This window comes from Eublepharis macularius, chromosome 1 (assembly GCF_028583425.1).
Source record: "Eublepharis macularius isolate TG4126 chromosome 1, MPM_Emac_v1.0, whole genome shotgun sequence".
NCBI classification, from domain to species: domain Eukaryota; kingdom Metazoa; phylum Chordata; class Lepidosauria; order Squamata; family Eublepharidae; genus Eublepharis; species Eublepharis macularius.
The window spans coordinates 10464988-10486156 of record NC_072790.1 but is presented as its reverse complement, the minus strand read 5'-3'; the positions used below and the strand labels follow the sequence as shown (position 1 = coordinate 10486156).

Below are 21169 nucleotides of genomic sequence, written 5' to 3'. Positions count from 1 at the left end.
CATGTGAGCCACAGGAAACCAGGTGTGGCTATGACCTGGGGACTTCAGTGGTACTTAAGCATATGCCTGAATATCCCTGATCTGAATAAGGTTCAGGTATGGTTGATATTTTCTGGAATGCACGCTTAAATGTCTCAAAAATGTAAAAATCAGTTGCTTAGTTCCTAGTAATAAAATTTACTCACTTGTAGCCATGACACCTGGAGGACAGGCTGGTATCCCGTGATCTACTGCCCATCTGAAGGCTCCTTCACCAACCAAAAAACTAGAAAACAAGAACAAGGGCAGTAGAAGGAACAGGAAACAGCATGTCTTTTCGCCTCTGAACAGTCTTAAAAATTCAACTGCAAGCCATTTGTTTGACAAAGGGAAGTACTCTTTCAAGCATGGAACATTTGGGAGGGGAATGTACGGTAATCAAAGCAGTAGGAAACTACACAAAGCATAATATACTTTACAAGCCTGAGTTTCAGGGCTTGGAAAAGGAGTCTGCCACACCTTTCAACACGCAGAGTTGGCTTGCTGCTTGCCTTTCTAAAAAACCTAAGAATCAAGCAGACACTAGGGCTTAATAACAATAAAGGAACTAGAACCCAACTGACTACTTTTCGTGACACGCATGAGAATTCTTTCTTAGAACAAACCTAATGAGTTTTCTTTCTAGTAACAACAACAACACTCGATTTATATACTGCCCTTCAGGACAACTTAACGCCCACTCAGAGCAGTTTACAAAGAATGTCATTATCATCCCCACAACAATAATCACCCTGTGAGGTGGGTGGGGCTGAGAGGGCTCCTAGAAGCTGTGACTGCCCCAAGGTCACCCAGCTGGCTTCAAGTGGAGGAGTGGGGAATCAAACCTGGCTCTCAACATCGAGGTCAATTTCAACACACACACTGTTATTTTCTTTCAGAATACAAAAATTAGGGGTCCCTCCACTGAAATTGGCTGGCAGAAGGTTTCAGGGGAAAGCAAGCACATCTTCACGAAGCATCTTAATAATCAGCAGAATTCATTTCTACAGGATGTGATCACCGTCAACAGAAACATATTTATTTATTTGCTTTAGATTTTTATTCCGCCCTCCCCACACAGGCAGGCTCAGGGCAGATTCTAAGAATGTTCTAAGAAACTACTGGGTACACATGCATACTGTAGATACATCTGATTTGCCCCGTTGTTTTGCTCATCTGGAGCTACCTGCTTACACAGAGGTTCCACCCCTGCTCTTTGCTTGCTGCACATCTGACTCTGGATTGATCTGCCCCCACGACTGCTCTCCAGATGCTGCTGCTCTGCTGCCAGACTCGGCCCACAGCCCTGCTCACTCGTGCACAGGACTGCCCCCCTACTTTCATCTGTGAACTACTGGAGGATATGCTTCTGCCCGTTGTCTACTGGATTCTAGCTTGTACTTCTCAGATACCATTTAGTTACGATCCACCTCTTCCCTAGAAAAGTACACCCAGGGCAATGCTCAAGAGATGTACTACGACATCCCACAGGAGCTGAAAAACCTGGTTTGCAAGAGTTGGCTGCATGCTTGCCACAGCCAACTGTTCAAATATACACTCAGTGAGATTATCTGACGGGCTGTTCTGCCTTCTTGCTGACCTCCGTCAGGGCAAGATGGCTCTTAATTAGCCTCGGGGAGGCACAGGAGAGGAGGAGGAAACATCACAGCTTAGGTCCACCGGGAATGATCTTCTATCAAGACTCCATGTCTCCTCAAAAGCACAAGATAATGGAGGTTACCCAAAATTTCTTGAAAATGCAGAGGTGGCTCTCAAGGCATTTTGAAACAACCAAAAATTCAAAGGCATTCATAAAGTGTCCTCCATTTCAAGTCTTCTGTGTGCATGGGTGAATGCCATCAAGTTGCAGCCAACTTTATGGTGACCCTGTAGGGCTTTCGAGGCAAAATACGTTCAAGGGGCAGTCTGCTACGGCTTGCCTCCGCGTGCCGACTCTGGCCATCCTTGGCAGTCTCCCGTACAGATATCCCCGACCTGAACTGTAAATTCTGACTAAACCTTCATTTTTCCACTTGAAGAGTAACTATAGTAAAGATGAGCATAGCTTTAATCTACAGTCAACATTATGCATATATTAAATCATCTTTAAAACTTTGGGTTGGATTCAGCCAGCCTTTTCACTCAGTCTCCCTTAATTCCCTTCTTTATTCTAGCCCCCACCCCACATGCCTTTTGTCCACGTAAGTCCAAAGATCCTTAGCATAGCCTTTCGGGAGGTGAGGAGGACCCCCCCTCCTCTTCCTTTCATCAGCAGAAAAGCTGGCTTGAGCCAATCCATTAGCTAATTTTTAAAAAGCTCAAAGTGAAAAAAGAGTACAAATGGAACATTTCTCAACAACAACTTATGTTTAGCTCTGAGGTCTGATTTATTACACTTTTATACTTCCAGCCAAAACATCAGAAGTAAAAGCTTAGAAAGAGTGTAAATATTTATATAAACAACCACAAAGAAAGAAGCTGAAAATCAACGTAAGATTGCTTTTTAGCCTCAGTCTGCCATTCTATTTATATCTGCAATCAAGTACACAAGATCTTCCAAGATCAATGAACAAAGCCTGTCGCCTTCCTCCTAGAAGGCACGGGAGGGCTCATGAGCAACAAGTAGCGTAAGCCTCCTTCTGATAAGACTACAAGTTTAAAAGGAAAAACAAACAAGCGTACAGCAATTACCAAGGTGGAATTCTGCCAGCGGAGAGTTTCCCCTTCTGCCCTTCACACAACAATCTGTTTGCAACAGAAACAGGGTTCTTGATTCCTGAAAAGATGAAAGTTCTTTAGGAAGACTGCCACATGGTGCTGCTCGTGGTTTCTGACTAGCTTCCAAAAACATTCGATTGAAGAAACAGCCTGTCCTTTTTAGGCAAGGAGGCCCTTTGCCACCAGCTCTTTTAAACATAAAAGGGCATTGCAGTATGTCATGAACAAAGCAGGTCAGCTACGTACAGTGATGATATTGCCCTTACGTGGGTGGAACTGGTGGTTTCCATAAGAGAAGACTAGCAGATTATCGAGACAGTTTGCACAGTTGAACTGATAAATTGCGGCAAATACAGAGATTGCCAACAAGGAGGGAAAGATCAAAGGATTAAATTTAGAGGACTGAATAGAGTGACTTTTAGAAATTTACTGGGTAAGATTTAGGGAAGAAAAACTGAAATGGGCTGGCACAAACCTTTGAACTTATTGGTATGATTATTAAAGCAGAATGTGGCAAAGTACATTGTTATTCTAAATAAATAGGTAATTTTAAAACTTTCCCCAAATGATTATTGTGTACATTTCATACACTGTTCAGAACATCACTAAACATTTCAGAAAACGATCAGACTTTATGATTTTTCAAAGATGCACAAGTAATTATCATATGCTGCCTTACACCAACAGTATGCCTCGGATGATAGCAGTATACTCCGGACATTGGACATCTGGACTGAAAACCTTAGCCATGAACTCATGTAATGGTTTGGGGCATTTGAACTCCATTTCCCAAGTATGTAAAGTGAAAGTGGTCTTTTCCCTTGAAAAAAGACTTAACAGAAGGCTGTCATAGGAAGAACAGAATTGACACAAGACACTAAAAGCATATGCTTGCTATGGACCATGTCATACCCGTGTAAGGAGATGTGAAATATTGCTATGCAATTAGCATCCCAGAATAAGCTATATTGTACAATTCCAACTTCAGAGAATCCAAATTAATTTATTTTGATAGCATTTCAATTAAGTCCGTATTTTAAAATATCATCTTGAATTTCAACATTCTACTTTATAGAGCTTGATCAACATACCACTGAGCGCTCCAACTGCTCCAAAATTTAGTGATTTTCCATCCATAATACTAGCATCACATTCTATCTCACCCAAAAGGTTTAGATTAGACCCCATTCCTGCGTTTGTAAAGGGCGAATCCTACGAAGAAAGGTTAAAGAAAAAGGGTATAAAGACCAAACATCCATGATCACAACAGCAGAGGACAGGAGTCAAACAACGACTGTCTGGGCAAAACTGGCTCTTGGAAATGCATTGCTCAGTCCATCATTTGCAACTTAAGCTTCCCTTCAGGAAAAAGGAAGACCTGGGAAGAAGAGGGAGGTTGAAGGGAAAAGGCACAGAGAACAATTGAGGTGGGAAGCAGCAACTATGCTGACGGTCATGGAAAAGGACAGGACGAACTGCCGTCCTGCAGGTCTCTTGAGATTCTGTCTGAAACAAATGAACTGTGAAAGATGAGGACAAAGCTCAAGAATCAATCTGGTTAGTTTCTCCAAGAACAATGCACATTAAAATTGGAGGAGCACTTGAAGGTTACAGCACTGCAGAGAAAAATCAGGGAGTCAAATAATTCTGAGAACATCAGAATACGCCAGAGACAGTGAGGAAAAAAAACAATTCTAAGGCTGACCACCACACACGCTTGGCAGCTAAATGGGATGTATATGAACATGGGAAATAGAGATACCCACTAAGTATGTGCCTACAAAGACAGTAGAAGAAGAAAAATTAGCACCCTATGACTAAATAATTGGTCTTCTGTTCAGTACACAGGAGGGCAGGACTCCCGGATGCTTCGTTCTCTTCATCTTGTAACCCACAAACAGTTTTACATACATATCTGAAAATACTGCGCATAAGCGCGTTTGCTTGCAGAACATGGATGGTCTACTCTGTGGAAACACAGCACACGCATGGTCATCTTACTACATAAAATGCAAGCTGTATTGGCGACAACTCACTTTTTATCCTGGTACTGGTGCACTGAAGGGCCTGCGGGTGAGCCTGTGCCAGGATAAAAGTGAGCTGTCAGCATGACCCAGCGGGGCACTGTGGGGCCTTCAGAGGTCCGTGCTGGGCTTCCGTGCCATCTGCGGCAGGCCTCTGAAGGGCTGCGGAGCCAGCAGAAAGGCACAGCATAGCTCCGCAGCCCCCGCACAGGTGGTGGGAAGGCTGCCACCACTGCAGCGGGGGGGGGGGAGGGCAGGGCTCTCTGCTGCCTCCATGGCCGCTGTGGCATATCCTCTCCCAACGCTTCTCTCCCAGTGCACTGTGGAGGCAGCGGGAAGGCTGCGCAAGGAAAGTGAGGCTCTACGCCACCTCCACAGCCACTGCGGTACATCCCCTCCCAATGTACCCTGGAAGAGGCACTACAGGCTCTCCGTCGCCTCCACAGCTGCTGCGGGGCATTGGGAGGGCCACTCCAGCACAGCCCTCCCAAGGCCCTGCTGTTAGAGTCCATTGTATTTTTTCAGACAACGGGTTCTGCTGCTAGTTGCTGCATAATGGACAAAACAGCCCAGAGCTGGCAGGCTCCAAGGCGAACTGGTTAGAGAGAGAAATATATGACAATCAAACATAATCCAAATAGGTAAGGGAAGTTAGCCAATTCTGCATATGTTTGCAAGGATCTCAAATTGCTGCAGGTGGTGTTTGGCTAGTGCATGGGTGGGGGGTGGGGGTTGATAAAGCCACCTTTCCAGTGGGGAGAGGGAAATTAAAAAAAAGAGGAAATTCTTCAATAAAACCATCTGGTTAGTAAGGATCTCCAAAACCATCCTTAGTGCCCCACCACCACCTCTGCAGATTAAGTATGAATTAGCCAGCCCTACAATTTAAATATCCAAGTTTGCAGCATCATATGTATGAATCACAAAGAAGAAATTCTCTTGTTTTCCCAGCATTATAAAAAAACACAATCTTTGACAGCTGAGAGTCCAGGTATCTGAACAAGGGAGCTTTGACTCTATGTTTGTAAGAAAAGCACAACCACAAATTATCCTGGTAAACTACCCAGAAACTCCTCCCCCCCGCCCCCCGCATAACTCTAGTGCAATGTGTATTACACCTAGAGTGGGAAAACAATCTAGAATGCTGTTCATAATTTTAATCTATATGGTTGACATAATTTTCCCCATCCTATGCCTTTTTAATTTCCAGAATATTTTACTTTGGAGGTGCCTTTGGGAAACCAGTGGCTGTTTCACAAACACACAATGATTTCTAGCTGTGCTCACAAATGGAACATCTAAATATGTTCCTGAATTCTCACATTCCAGTGCAACTGAAAGCCAAAATGATTATTTCCAATACGTGCTAAGTAACCTTTTAGCAATCACGGATACAGTTGGCCCGACATTAGTTTGCTCCCACCACAAACGGGGCTGCTTGCTAAATCATTAGGGCTGTACATCTCTATCTCTACGGAGTAAGCGATCAAAACAGAACTACCCAAAACAGAATTCTGGAACTTGTGGGATATACTTCGTTTTTGTCTGCTTCTTCTTTTCAGTAGAAGACATATTTTAAATAAGGAATCCCTATTATTTCACCTACATGATCACGCAGTCAGAGTGTTAGCTAGCTGCCAACTTTACTGCCAGACAAAGCAAGAAGGGGCTGCCAGTACAAGCCACTTCATTTTCATTCAACCCCAATTTCCAAATTCCCCATACTACAAATGAGTTATAATCTACAGACAGAAAGCACAGACTCGCTCCTGAAGTACCGTCACTTTAACAGCTGAGAGACTCTTCCAAGTCACATTTATTTATTGCCAAGCACTCTGAAGCGGTTACTTACAGCAAGAAATTAGATAAGACTGTCTAATGTATTTCTAGCCCCATTGTAAGCAGTTTGCCTGGTCTCTGCCATGTTTAATAGCTATTTAATATAGCTACCTGTGATATAAAAATCACAAGGCCCCTGGATTAAATGCAGTTTAGTTTGCAAACAGAGGAATTCCAGCTAGCAGTTGCTGAGTCCCGCCCGGGAGATCCAGGCATGAATGGAATCCCAAATGTAAACGCAGAGTGACCAGCGGTGATTAGTTTACACTCCTCTCAGTTCCGAATGGAATCCAGAGCAAGAAAGGTCTCGCAGTGTCATCCCACTTAGCACATTCTTTTCCCTCCTTCCATGATGAGATCCCCAGCCCATGATTGAGGATAAATCAATTAGTATCCATAAGTCTTTATAATTCATTCCTGGGAAAGGTACATTCCTCACCTAAATTCATCAACTCAGCTCCAGTGGAACCCATTAACAAACTGCCCCTTTTGTGCAGTTCCAGGAGAGACTGCATTTCCTTTCACACACGCCGGTAGGAAGTAATCAAGGTAATCAAACCTTTGTTATCCCCAGGAACTGACCATTGGAGTCTTTGTTCCAATGGTAGGGAGGGCTCTCCCGCCTCAGGGCATGTTTTGCCCTTTAAGAATAGGGACCCTTGCCCCATTCAAACTGTGCACACTTATTGGATCCGAAGTGTTGCTTCCTTGAGGTTATTCTAAGCCTCTTGTTCTCCTGGCCGAGAATGCCAGACGTTTGAAGCTACTCTCTCCGTAGATTGGACTACTCTTCAGGATAGGTAGATATACTTCCCCTTCCACATTCTGTTCCAACTTCTGGCTAGCTTCCTAGGACTCTGTGTGTGTATAACCATTTTTATTACTACTCCTGTGTGTGCATGTGCTTTCCCTCTTTAACAAAATATTGATCTTTGAATTTGAAAGCACCAGCCTCATCTGCTATCCTGGGGAAGGGACTCCATAAAAATTGGTGAAAAGATCCCATCGTTACCTCTTTCGCATAGCCGTCGTCCTTGCCACTAATTCCCCTCCACAATTCTATTACTTGCAAGGAGACCAATTCAGGTAACAACATGGTTGCTCTCTTAACCCGAGCTCAGATACTTGGAGTTCAGGTTCAAGGCATAATTATTTGAACCACTATAAGAACCTACAACACTCTGTGAGAAGGGAGCAGGAGACAAAATACATGAATGCTTCTGCTTGTTCCATACGGAATAAACTGCGGAATTGCACCAAGTCTGCCTCTTCTTTGCAGAACCCAAGTGATGGCTTGCCATTTAACTCACAGACTCTCAAAGAGCTTCAGCTCGTGTGCAAAGGCCGAAACAGCTCAAGAATCTGGATCACACCCCCACTGCATACCTTGCAATGGACTGATAAACCTCCAAAGTTCACCGATCAAATCAAGAGACTGGAGTTAGTGCAACAAGGTGCGCTGTTCACTCTTGTAAAGGGCAAGGATTTTTTCCCCTTTGTTTTTTGCTGAAGTCCTTGACTGCGACTGTTCTTTCCCATGGTTCTAGAACCAAGGCCACCTTGGCAACTCAAAAGACTCAGTGTAGTAGAATTGGGTGCTTGGTTCTCCGCTGTTTGGTCCTGACCAGGTGCAGAGGAATCAGCCTTTCCCTCTTGGCTCTTCACCCCCCCCCCCCAGCAGACACTGGACTCTGCTGGTTGGCTGTTTCTATTGAATGAGCTTTCAGCCTTTTGGAAACCAGAGCAGAATGTCTTCGCTTTTGGCAAATGGAGAGGTAGGCCCTCTACATTCAACCAAATAGAATCATCTGGTGCTTTAAGAGTTTGGGCTGTGTTTGGAAGTTACTGTTGTTTTATCGCACAGAGCTAGGCAACATCTAAGAGACATGGAACGCACAGTCCAGGACAGACACAAGAGAAGAGTCCTGGAAAAATGAGATACTCTGCTGAGCTTTACTGAAAATCACAAAGAAGACACCAGAGCAAATAAATGCATATGTTATAAGGAACTGTTTCTGATGCATCCCGATGAGGTCAGGAATCTGACATAGTGAGCTTTGACTTACGAAAGCTTACACTCTGGAAAATTTTGTTGGGCTTTAAGATAATCCTGGACTTGAATTCTGAGACTAGTGACACTTCTAGAAGAGGAGAAAGGAGCAAACAGTTTGAGGCTTTCTTTTCATTTTTATGAGTTATGACTATTGTTTTGGGACTTTTAAAAAAGGTAACTTTAAACTGAAAATGCGACACGTGCTACTTTAAACAATACATGTGCAGCCACCTCTCTCCCTGACTTCTCAGTTGTTCTCCACATTCAACACGTCAGTAACAAACCTCCACTAGTAAGACAGTATTTTGTAAGTGATAGTGACCAGCCACTTTTAGAAAGAAAGGCTGAGGGGTTAAAGATGTCCTACGGGTTCACAGTCAGGATTCGAGCTTCTCTGCCTATCGCTTTTCTTCAGTATTCTTGAATATTCTTTCATAAGGTATTTGCAAACGCCTTATACCTTCCACTGGTGCCAACCCCAGAGAAGCTTATCTGAAGACCCTATGAACCCATCGGACGGGGTGAGTTTACATTCTACTTGGGGCCAATGAGGCCCTGTCACAAGTTTCACATCGAGAGGTGCTGACAAGCGTAATATCAAGAGAACAGCCATCTCCACGCTACCACTGGACGCAGGACTGGAGGGCTTTGAACAAGATGTCAGGAGACTTTTTCTCTCCTCCTTAAAAGCACTGAAGGAGGGAAGCGCATTTCATTGGCCCTTGTGACCACGAGCATCGTAAGAGTCCGTGCTCCCCATGCAGAAGACAGGGTAGGGCGCTCTTCCACAGGAACTTTCTCTGGAAAGGACCAGACTTTAGGGTACGCACGATCTAAGTCTTCACACTGAAAAGAACAAGAGACCAGTAGCACCTAGAAGACTTAACAAAATTTGTGGTGGGGTATGGAGCTATCGTGAGTCACAGGCCACTTCTTCAGCTATCGAAAGCCCATACCCTACCACAAATTTTGTTAGTCTTATAAGTGCTACTGGACTCTTGCTCTTTTCTACTGCTACAGCGAGACGAACACGGCTCCTCATCTTGGTCTATCTTCACACTGAGTCACACTTCATTCAGATTTCTGGCATTCTAGATGGGGAGGGATTCTCACACGTTTGCCAGATTATTTTTTTTTCCATTGGAGCTGCCTTGGTTGGGTTCAAGCTTTCTTAAAGCAGCATTTACCAGCATCTATCAAATGACAGTGGTAAAGGGAAACTTATTTAAATTGTGCTCCCATCTGGCCAACACCTGCTTTCCTAGTACCAACAGTGTTAATAGTACAGAATACAGCCTCTAAGTGCATCAAAATGTTTTCCTGCATATACAACTACTCCCGGTGCTTCAGAGACACAGTAGCCGGCCGCCTTTTTGTGAAGTCCACCCAGTCTGGCAGAAGAAGTGCGTGTTCTTTCCACCCAAAAGATGAAGGAAGACTAGCCAACATATCACAAGCAAACTGTCAGTTCACTCATAAAAGATCAATAGAAACCCTGCTCTTCGACAAGTCTTTGAAGTGATGCCCTCTTGGTCTAGCTGGAATTGTGTAATCAGCAAAGTATAAACTCAACAGAATAGAAAGGCGGGAGAGGGGGGTATGCAGAGCAGATGAGAGGAGAAAAGATTGTTCTGTCCTATCCACCAAACTGAAGCAGAAGGTATTTTAAATTATTTTTCTGTGCAGTCCAAACAGTGCAATCCTATGCACAGTTCCTCCCTGTCCAAGCCTACGGAAATGAAATGGGCTTAGAATGAGGCAACTCTGTGTAGGATTTCAGAGTTAGCCACTTAAGAGAAAGTTCTTCCGGAAGTCATTTTTGTAATTTGCACTATAATATCTCTGTAAGTTTTGTGATTTGTTCTATAACATCACAGTATAAAAATATTCATATATTTCATCCCCACACAGTTTCAAGGCAGTTTCATCAGTACTATGAGGCAATACCAGGGGAAGGTCTTGGCCTCTAGTCTATTCCATTTCCTTGGCCCTTCAGGGCCACCAGTTGGCCGCTGCATGACACACAGTGCTGGAACAGATGGCCCACTGGTCTGTTCCAAGAAGGCACCACTTCTGTTCCTGTGTTTTTTTCCAGTTCCTAATATTAGATTACTAGGTCTTTTCCCAAACCCTCAGATCCATCCCTACATGATAGACAGTCAGGTACAACCTGTCCCATCTATATAGTTGTATATGGAGATGCATTCCCATTCCTCGGTAAGCATCTTGCAAATCAATAAAATTATTATATAAGAAGTCAGGGAAGCCCTTACACCTCCTGTAGCTAAGTGATTAACAGTGCAATCCAAAGAGTATTTCCCTACTGAACCTGAGACCTACTGAACAGACCCGAGTAGGATTACAAGGAGACTTCTTTAGGACTGCTCTCTTTGACATCAGATGCCATTACATTAGTGGCTAGCTGTGAAATCCTAAGAACATTCTCCTGGGAGTCAGCCTCACTGGACAGACCTCAGACCTGCTTAGGATGGCTCTGCTCTGTCATTTACTCTTCTCTTTCACCAAACCGACAGAGAGATTTTTCACTTTGAAGATGCTGGTCCATGGAATGATTCTAGATCCTCCCCAATATCCCTTGACATTTCTGATTTGTTCTGCTGGGATTTTTAAACTTGCCTTTTTAATCACAAGAGGATGAGGAAAAGGAGCGGAATGAGCTGTTTTGAGTCTTACCTAGGAGGACAACACAATGTTTTGCTTACACCAAAGGAAAATGAAAGAATGACTTTCTAGACAACATGCTCAGCCGGGATTACTACAGGAGTCCCCGATTAAGATTTTTTAAAAAGCCATCAGAGACACAAAACCCAGCTGCAAAAGAGGAAAGAAAATGCTGAAAAGGGAACATAGTGTGGAAATGACCACAGAACCACCTTCCATTGCTGCAAAAGAACGTACCTGCACTGTTAAGAAACAGTCACAAGGTGACCGGAAATGAACATTTCTAGAGTTTGTTAAATTGTTGGATGCCTTTTTACGCATGAAAGATTTCTAAGAGGGGTTGTCCAATTGCTCCATCTAATCCAGGACAGCAACAACAAAAAAACCACCAACCCGCCCCACCCCCCCCCACTACCAAACTGTGGCTAAGAAATTGAAACCCAAAGAGTGAATTTCTGAATAAACTGAAGTACCTCGAGTTCAACCAGAGCGGCAGTCACTGCATCTGTTACAAGGGCACCAGCCTGTAGTTTTTCAATTGCCTAGAAGACAGAATTTTCACATGATTAATCCTCTCCAAGACAAAAGCCCATTCAGCGTCCTAAACAGAGTGTGCGTTCTGTCTTATTAAATTCAATGAACTTAAGAGAACTGTGTTTACACGTCAGTCACTTGGAAAGGGGGGCGGGATGCCATACAATGGCACTGCCAGGAAGTGTTTGGGACCTCACTTAGAACAATATTATTATCAGAAAGGAAACGCTGAGTGGTTTCACAGTTCTTAAATTCGCGGAAGCATTTCAGCTAAGGACTTTTTGCAGACGCGTCTCACTAATTTAAGCAACACAAAGATCACTTTGGCTCCCCTTTATAAAAAGAAACGTGTGTGTGTAAACATACACAGAAATGGTTTTAAGTTTTTCCTTTCAGTAGAAGAAATAAGAAGCAAATGCGGTTCATTGACAAACTATGAGAGTTAAAGAGAATATATTTCTGTTCCTAAAACAAACGTCTCGCCAAGTTTACATCCGGGGCCAACAGCAGAAGCGCTTGCATGTGACCCGCCTTCGATTCAGACATTTGTGCCTTCCAACTTTGTAGAGGGGTGACCAATTGAAATTTTAAGGCCAGGTGCTAAGACGAACAGGAGAGTATGGGGGGGAAGCTCCTAGCCAGGGGAAGCATCAGCATCTGAGCTGCTCGAGTGCTGAAGTGCCCGCTGTGGCCCACGAAGAGCCTCCCCTCCTGACTCGCCTCATCTTTGTAAACCGCTCTGAGTGGGCATGAAGTTGTCCTGAAGGGCGGTAGGTAAATCGAATGTTATTAATGTTATTATCTCCTGTCATGACCTTCAGAATGATGGGAGGGGCTTCCTAGGCACCACCTCCCTGTGGTAGACAGAAATGTAGAAAACATGCAAGGGATCGCTCTCAATGGCTGCTTTCCCCATTGTCTCTTCTAAGGGCTCAGGAAAACTCTGCCAGAAGCACGAAAAAAACCCTTTTTAAATCCAGACAATTTGCAGCCATGTCTAACCAGGTCCCAAACAGATACGCCTGGAAGATACTACTGGGTTTTGAAGACCTACTAACTCTAAAACATATTACAAATTATGGATTAATAATTGGGTTGCTAACAATCTGGAGGGGAGAAGATGTCCCCTTTACAGAGGCTTAATGGGAGGCTATTTACCAGGTGATATTGCTGGCCACCCTAATTATAAATAGGCTATAAAACTGAAGTTGAAACATAATCTAAGAGAGAAGCAGTTTAGTGCAACAGTGCCAAGGATATGGATTGCATCAAAGGATTAGTAGGGAAAAAAGGAAGAAAAATGGCTATTGCAAAACAGACCATGTGAAAATGAAAGCGTAATTAAGCCATCTAGCAAAACTGAGAAATTTTTAAATAACAGAAAAATCTAGACATTACCGGCTGTTGAAAGAGGTATTTGATGCCCAACAGACATTAAACCGGGAATTCCCAACCTTGCCCAAACTGTGGGCACTTTGGGCATTTTGAAAACGAGTAGCCACAGCACCACCACCAAAGGGATGCCAAGGGGGACGCTGCTAGCCACAAAGTGGTCGTTGCAGGAGCTACGGCCAGTCAGGAAACTCCAAGCCAAGCGTCCTCTTATGACGGAGGCTGCTGCTTCTGAAAAGACTCACCAAGCAGGTAAACAAGCGATGCCCCCCGGGCTCTTCTAAAGCAGTCCCTGCTCCAGAAAGATGAAGGAAAGCCAGGACTGGCTCACTGCTTTGGAAAAGAAGGACACGGACACCTGGAAACGCTGTCGGGCATCGTGGCACCCATCAGCCATGCAGTCTGGGGGGTTATTGCATTAAACCTCAGCCTAGAGCTTCAACATTGCTGAAACACTACACACCTCCGTCATTTTTTCCACCATCAAGATGACAAATTTCTGAGGCCTTCTGCAGTAAATCTAATTTTCAGTAAAGAAATACAATGAACCCACATTTACAAGCGTTCCAACGTGCCATCATGCTGAGAACAGTGTACATGTTTTTGCATTAACAGAGGATACTTGCACACACAAAGCAACAGAACTTTGCCATTCTTACATTTACCAACTAGTATTTTAGTGTTTGTACTTTGCTACCTAATACTGCAACATCCACATGTCCCCAAAAGACTAAACACATCACATTTACTGTTAACTGGAAAATCACCTTTTCTAAAAAATAAAAAGCACCCCAAAACTGGCAAATTCTTACCTTGCGACAAGCTCGTTTGCACACATGCTTATATTCTTTGGCTTTGGATTCAGAATGATACCCTGCACCTAATAACAAAAGTAAATTTGAGGGGGGCGGGAATCAAGGCTGGTTGTCAGAATTCTTTCCCCAAAGTTCACAGAATTACATTGCAATCCTAGGCAGAGTTACAGTCCTGACTTCAATGGATTTAGAAAAGCGTAACTCGGTTTCGGATAGGGTTGCCAGTCAGTCCCCTGCTGGGGGTAGGGGATCCCTGCTCCCACTCTCCACCCCCCACCCCCACTTACCTGGCTAGCAGGGGGAAAAGACGGGGAAACACGCCTCCTGGGTGCACTCCCAGGAGGCGCAGCACGCTCCTGCGCACTGCAACTGCCCAGATTGGGCCCAAATCGGGCCTCTGCAGAGCACAGCAGCGCTCTCGTGCTCCACAGCAGCCAAATCTGGGCCAAAATGGCCCAAATTGGGGCCAAAATGGCCCAGATCAGACCCGAATCAGGGCCGTTGCAGACTGCAGCAGAGCTCCCACGTTCCACAGTGCCATGAATTCGGCTGCTCCAGACTGCAACAGCACTCCGGTGCTCTGCAGCAGCCCTATCCAGGCCAAATCAGGCCCGAATTGGCCCCCTTACAGAGTGTGGGAGCACTTCCAGGACAGCATATGGCCTGCGCGATGATGTCACTTCCCAGAAGTGATGTCATCACGTAGGCCGGGAGTGTGCCCAGGGGTTGGGGGGACCTGGCAACCCTCGTTTCGGATTCCATATTTTTTCCTGAAATGTGCTAAAGCTCAGCTGCTTTGTGCAAGAAGTCTACTAAGTTATATGACTGGTACTGAACCTACTTTGTATGCACAGGCAGCAATGTGGGAGCCGCTGCACAATCTAATCTCATGTGGCAGAAATACCCATGTGAATAAGGTGGCCATGTGGCTACTAGGCTAATCTTAGGGTTCTTTGCCTCCCAATCAACACCCACGCACATTATTTGCATGCACATCTCTATAGCATAAAATTGTTCAATGTTGACAAACATCTATCGAACTATCAACATACCTCTGCATAACTATTTAACAATTTTTAAATTGCAATTTCACCCCCATTGTTGATGTCTGAGTTGATTAAAATTACATTATTTTGTTCCCCTCCCCCTCCCCGGCCAGGAGATGTATGTTTGTTGTACAAAGCAGAGAGTGTAGGGTCAGGCCAATGTCAACCCACACAATCTACTCAGAGATAGTGAGGATTTTCTTCCATATATTTTGGCGCTGCATTGCCATCCGCTAAAACCTTTTGCTTTCTATAAAACGGCGCATCTTGATGTAACCAGGACCCATGCAGGGGGGAAGAACGAGTACACTTTGCAGGGCCCAGAGGTCCAGCCAGACTGCAATATAATCTATTCATGCAATTAATTTTTTTCCCTTTCATCTCCTGAAATTGTATGTGCAGGATGGGACTGCAGGGCTATTTCATGCGTGCACCAAGCCCTGCTGATGCCCACATCAGTTCCCAGTTGATCGCACTACTGATGCTACAGGCCTTATCCAATTTAATCTAAGCTCAACTCATTATACTCCCATTACCATTTTCTGAAGTTCTGGGCTGCAGTCCAGAGGTCTGCATGCACAGGGCTTGCCTGAGCAGCTGGTTCTGTAATTCTTTTCTTTTCCACATCTGCAAATGGGCAGAGACAGGCAATGGCAAACCATCTCTGTTAGTCCCTTGCCACGAAAACCCTACCAGGGGACACCGTAAGTCAGTTATGACTTGAGCGCACTCTCCTCCTCCTCTGCAAATGGGAAAGTACCGCAGGTGCAATTTGCCTCCCGGGCCTTCGGAAGCCCACTAGAGAGTTTGGCTCTGAGCAATGTTTTGTTTAGTTGTCCGTAACAGAATGTAGCTGTACCTTCTGTAATGGCCAACTATGGAAAATCCAAAAGGCCTCTCCCCCTGTCTCCAAGTCAGGGATGGGAAGTTTGTTTCATAAAGCAACCGTTTAAACTATCAAAAGATTTTATCATGAGCCCACAACGTATCTAGGCAACACATATATTGTTATGAATTAACAGCTCTGCTACTGACTTTTTATCAGAAAAGTTAACACATCAACATTCTCTAAAGTCACTCGTGTGCACAAATAATAAACGGTAAGGACAGGCTTTGAAAAAAATTTAAATAGCAATATATATATATATACAGTACATGAATCTTCATCTTTTAATTGCTTAAACGTTTAATGCGTTACATCCCTATTTTAAGTCTTTTTCCTTTGTTTCCTATCAGCTTTGTAACAAAAACATCACCAGAAGATATTTTAGTACTTGCACCTGTGCACATCGTGCTGCAAAAGAACATTTTAAATGCTTTGGATTGCCAAAGTTTAAGGTTTAATCGCAGAGAAGAATAATGTTTGGCATTCCTTCATTGATTCCTCTTTCCTGCCCAACGTTTTAATTGTTGTTTTTATGTCTTTGAAAGTATTTTTAATTCTGGTTTTAATTGTTTTAATGATGCATAGTTGTTCTTTTGGGTTAATCTTAATCGCTTTAAAATGTGATTTTATTATGTGTATTTTAATTTGCTGGCCATATTGGCGGCCCTTGTGAGGACAGAAAGGTGGGACATAAATGTTATAAAGCAAATTTAAAAATAAATAAATAATGGGTTAAAACAAATGGTATGCCTCTTCCTTAGATTTTTTGGCAAAAGAGATAATTGAGAGTTAATTAAGAAACGTCCCCAAATCTGAACGTTAAGAAAGATATAAAAGGTACCCTGCCCTGCCTGTAAGATTCAAGCTGTCAAGAGGCTTCAATTGAAGAATGTTATTGAATGTGCAAATAAATTGCAAAATTTGTTCATTTTGACATCAAATTTGTGCTGTGCTCAACTCATGCCCCAATCTATCCTAGTTGCTTAATAAGCCCTGTGTGTATGAACACCAAAGGTGGGACGGGTGGGTATCACCCCTGTTATCCCTGACCTTCATCATGCGATCTTTTGTAGAGCCTTCGTGAATACTGCTTATGCGCGTATAGGCTCTGTATGTAAAATCAGTTAAAGACGTGAACACAAGAAGCTGCCTTATACTTAATCAGAACGTTGGTCTGGCAGGGTCAACACTGAGCACTCAGACGGGCAGCCTCTCTCCGAAGTGGCAGGCAGAGGCCTTTCACAACGCTCACTACCAGACACCGGGGATTCAACCTGGGACCTTCTGCATGCCAAGCACATAATCAGCCGCTGAGACACGCCCGCCCCTCCCGACGTGGAGGACAAGAGCAGAGACAGCAGACACAATTCCTACAAATGCACACGTGAACTATGTATTCAGTGGTCATTGAACAGGGCTAATATTATTGCCAAATAAAAATAAAAATGAATCTGATCACGCATCGATGAAGTCACAAGATCACTATTCAAAGCAGAAGGGCAGGTACTTTAAAACCAGGTATCTTGATTTTTTTTTTAAAGTCTGACTCGTGCTTCTTAATCTAAATATAAGGACTCAGTATAAAGAGTAGACATGACTGGGAACAGCAGGAGCATGTAATCAAAGTGCATCACCCATTGTGAACTTGCAGTGTCGTGAATACTTCCCAAGATGGAGAGATATTAGCCTTATTTTCCTTAAGGCGCTAGACCCAAACATTCCTTTTCCCCCAGACTTTTAATTTGGAATGGATTTTTTTTGTGTGCGGAAGAAAAAATCCACCTCAAGCGATTGATAAAGTGCATTGAAAGTGCATTATCCAACGTGTGCGGAATCAGCCACTAAAGGGCCTTATCTCTCAGTTGTTTTATAATCTGCTTCTGGCCTGAGGAATGTTTTATTAGTATCATTTTAGGTTGCCTAATGTGTGTTTAATGTTGGTTTTACACCCTGGCTTTGATTTGTTTCTTAATAGTTGTGTTTAACTGGTTTTGTTTGGCTGTTTTAGTTGTATGGCACCTTGAGCAGATCTCTGGAGAAGCAGCACAAAATTTTTCCAGATCAACAAACTACCAATACCTCCCCGTATCCCCAAGGTATCGTACCCAATGAAGCACACGCCATATCTTCCTCATTACGTCTTACCTGCATGTACAAGTACAAATCCCACCCGTCTCACTTTCTGAGTTTGCTTCGTTTCATGTTCTTTCACCGCCACCCTTACTGAGGCTGCAGGAGAGGATCTGGAGGGTAAAACTTCTACTGAGCTTATCCCTTTTTCCATGATCATACTTTGAGGCTACCATCTTCAGTAGAAGACAGCATGCTTCCGTCCACAGGAAAGCACAGCGGAGCACTCTCCCTGAAAGAAAAATCATAAGCAGATATAAAACATTTGCCTGGTGGAGTTGTTAAGTTAAAATAATTTTATGAATGCGTAACAATAACATGAATAATAACATTCAATTTATATACTGCCTGTCAGGACAACTTAACTCCCACTCAGATCGGTTTACAAAGATTATTATTATTATCCCCATGACAATCACCCTGTGAGGTGGGTAGGGCTGAGAGAGCTCTGAGAGAGCTGTGACTGACCCAAGGTCACCCAGCTGTCTTCAAGTGGAAGAGTGGATGAATTGAACCTGGTTCTCCAGATTAGAGTCCCATTGCTCTTAATCACTACACCAAACTGGCTCTCATAACCATGCTCAGTCTTCTAGGTGCATAGGGGGCACATCCACACATCACTGGATATTGTGCTTGAGTAACACCATAGCAATTGTTTGTAACTGGTCTGGCTTTTCCACATAGGATAATCTGATTGCAAATAATAACAACGTGATTATGTTACTGCCCTTCTGGACAGATTATTGCCCACTCAGAGAAGCAAACAAACACAGTGTTATCATTTCCCCCACAATACAACTGAGGAGCAGGGCTGAGAAGAGTGGCTTGGCCAAGGCCACCTGAAGAGCTCGTGGCAGTACTGGGAGTCGAACCAGCAGAGTGTTGATTTGCACCTCAATCACTTAACCATTATGCAGAAGCAGTTCTCTGTTTAGCAAATTATTACTATAATCCAATAATAGTACAATAGCCAACCATGCGTGGATGCAATCAAGGTTTTTTTAAAAAAAAAATAGTAACAGGAAGCTACAGATAACAATAGTTTGTCTAGCATGACAGCGTAAACATATAACTGACTTTTCTATCATGATGAATAAACTATTCTGTAGGTGAAAAGAAAAAGAACACAAAGACCCAGCAGAGAGCATTTATTTTAAAAAACCTGTATAGCCTAAGATCACTAATCTCTGACAATTCATATGAGAAGAATGCATTTGGTGGACAGAGCACTCCGTCTCTCCTATTCCTCCTGCTAGCAGAGCTTTAGAGATTATTTGCAAGAACTGTCAACCTGGAATAACAGTCTAAGTGGTCAGTCAGCATGATGATATCCTTTCATAAACTAATATAATAATAATATAATATAATAATAACCTAGACAGACTAGTGCCCCACCCAGAGCAGTGAACAAGGTCAGTGTTATTATTATCCCCACAATACAGCTGGGGAGCTGGGGCTGAGAGGAGGGGCTGACCCAAGGCCACCTGCGGAGCTCATGGCAGGAGTGGGATATTTGGACCCATTGCAAGCTCAACTGTGAGGATGTACATGTGCTGGAGGTAAGAACCCCACAGATGTCAGAGTTAGCAGCATGGGCAGGCCAAAGCGAAGGGCAGCCAAGGGGCGGCCTCCCACACGACCTGGGCCGCATCCACCCGCCGCTCGGGACTGCATCAGTCCAGCCCTCCGGCGATCATTTGCAGCGGGGCTTCCCCGTGTGGACAAGACAACCCGGGCGAAGGAAGCGCTGCAGCAGCGAGACGACAGCGCGCCGCCTCGCCCTGCCCTTGCCTGCCCACCGGCCACGCGGGGACCCCAGCCCGGGTTCAGAGCGGCAGAGGGGAGGGGGCGAGGCGGCCGCGCATCAGTCGGATCGACCCCCGCGCGAGAGCAGGAAGGGCCGAAGCCCGATCCTGGGGGGCGGGGGGGGGGGGAGAGAACCCGCCAGGCCCGCCCGCCCCGCCCTTCCGGAGGAGCCCATCCACCGCCCCCCACGTTGCCAACATCCAGGTGGGGCCTGGAGACCTCCCGGAATGACAACCCCTCTCCAGGCCACAGAGACCAGCCCCCCACCCCCGGGAGAAAATGGCTGCTTCGGCGGGTCCTCTCTGGCCTTCTCCTCTGCAGAGCTCGCCCCGCCCCGCCCCGCCCTCTCACTCCCGGGCACTTCCCGACCTGGAGCTGGCATCCCCACGGGCGGGACCGAAGGGCGGGGCTCACCGACCTGGAGTTCCGCGCCTTCCTCTTCCCCCGCAGCCAAGCGCCTGGGCCGGCTCGGGTGGGCTGGGTGGGCGGGGCGGCTCTCGGCTCGCCCAGGCCCCGCCGCGCCTTCACCTGCCGGGCCGCATCCTCGCCCCCCCCCCCCGGCCAGGGGCGCCTCGGCCCCGCCCTCTCCCGGAGCCTCGGCCGCGCGTTGCCGGGGCGACGCAAGGGAGGGAGTCGCCTTCTCGCGACGTCACGGAGGGCGCGCCTCGCGGCTGACGTCACGCCGAAACTCGCCCCGCCCTCCTGCGAGGAGGCCGCCGAGACTCGACCCCGCGCGGCCCCCGCACTTCCGGCCGCCGCGGGGTGACGCCGCCGCCATGTGCGGGGCGCCTGAGTGGAAGCGAGGACGGGAAGGGCCTGGCCGGGGCCGCTTCCGCCTCGCCGCCTGTCCCTCAGGGCCCCAAAGGCCGCGCCTGCGCTCTCCTCCTCTCGGGTCTCCTTCTGTGCCTAGAAAGCGCCCAGCAGAGGCAGGTTCAGATCCCGCCTCGGCCTTTGGCCGGCCACACCCCCGCGGGCTGGCCCACTTCGCAGGGTTGTTGTTGGGAGGATAAACGGGAAGAAGGGAGGCGAGTGAGGCCAGCCGCTGCGGGGGCCCGACGGGGAAGAAAAGGCTGAGGATAAATCAATAGAAGTAAATACATTTCACCAGCTGTGAACACGAAGCCCTGCTAGGCAAGAACTAAGGCTTCGTCCCCTTGAGTGAGAAAATGGCTCTGAATGGGTCTTTGAAAATCCATTTACGGGGGGGGGGCATGCCTTTAAAGCAC

At 45.5% G+C, this 21169-nt stretch overlaps 1 protein-coding gene across 2 annotated transcripts in view; it reads right to left on the bottom strand.

The window, feature by feature from the left end:
• The window catches only part of TASP1 (taspase 1), a 107614-nt gene extending 87131 nt beyond the window's left edge, over positions 1-20483 (bottom strand). For both annotated transcript variants that reach the window (XM_054987777.1, XM_054987781.1), the window contains exons 1-7: positions 20362-20483; positions 18153-18369; positions 14073-14140; positions 11808-11876; positions 3828-3948; positions 2710-2794; positions 186-265 (exon numbers count right to left, since the gene is read on the bottom strand). In XM_054987777.1, coding sequence (XP_054843752.1) covers positions 186-265; positions 2710-2794; positions 3828-3948; positions 11808-11876; positions 14073-14140; positions 18153-18297 — 568 coding nt within the window. In that variant the 5' untranslated portion in view covers positions 18298-18369; positions 20362-20483. The remainder of the gene's footprint in view (positions 1-185; positions 266-2709; positions 2795-3827; positions 3949-11807; positions 11877-14072; positions 14141-18152; positions 18370-20361) is intronic.
• Positions 20484-21169: the final 686 nt, after the last annotated feature.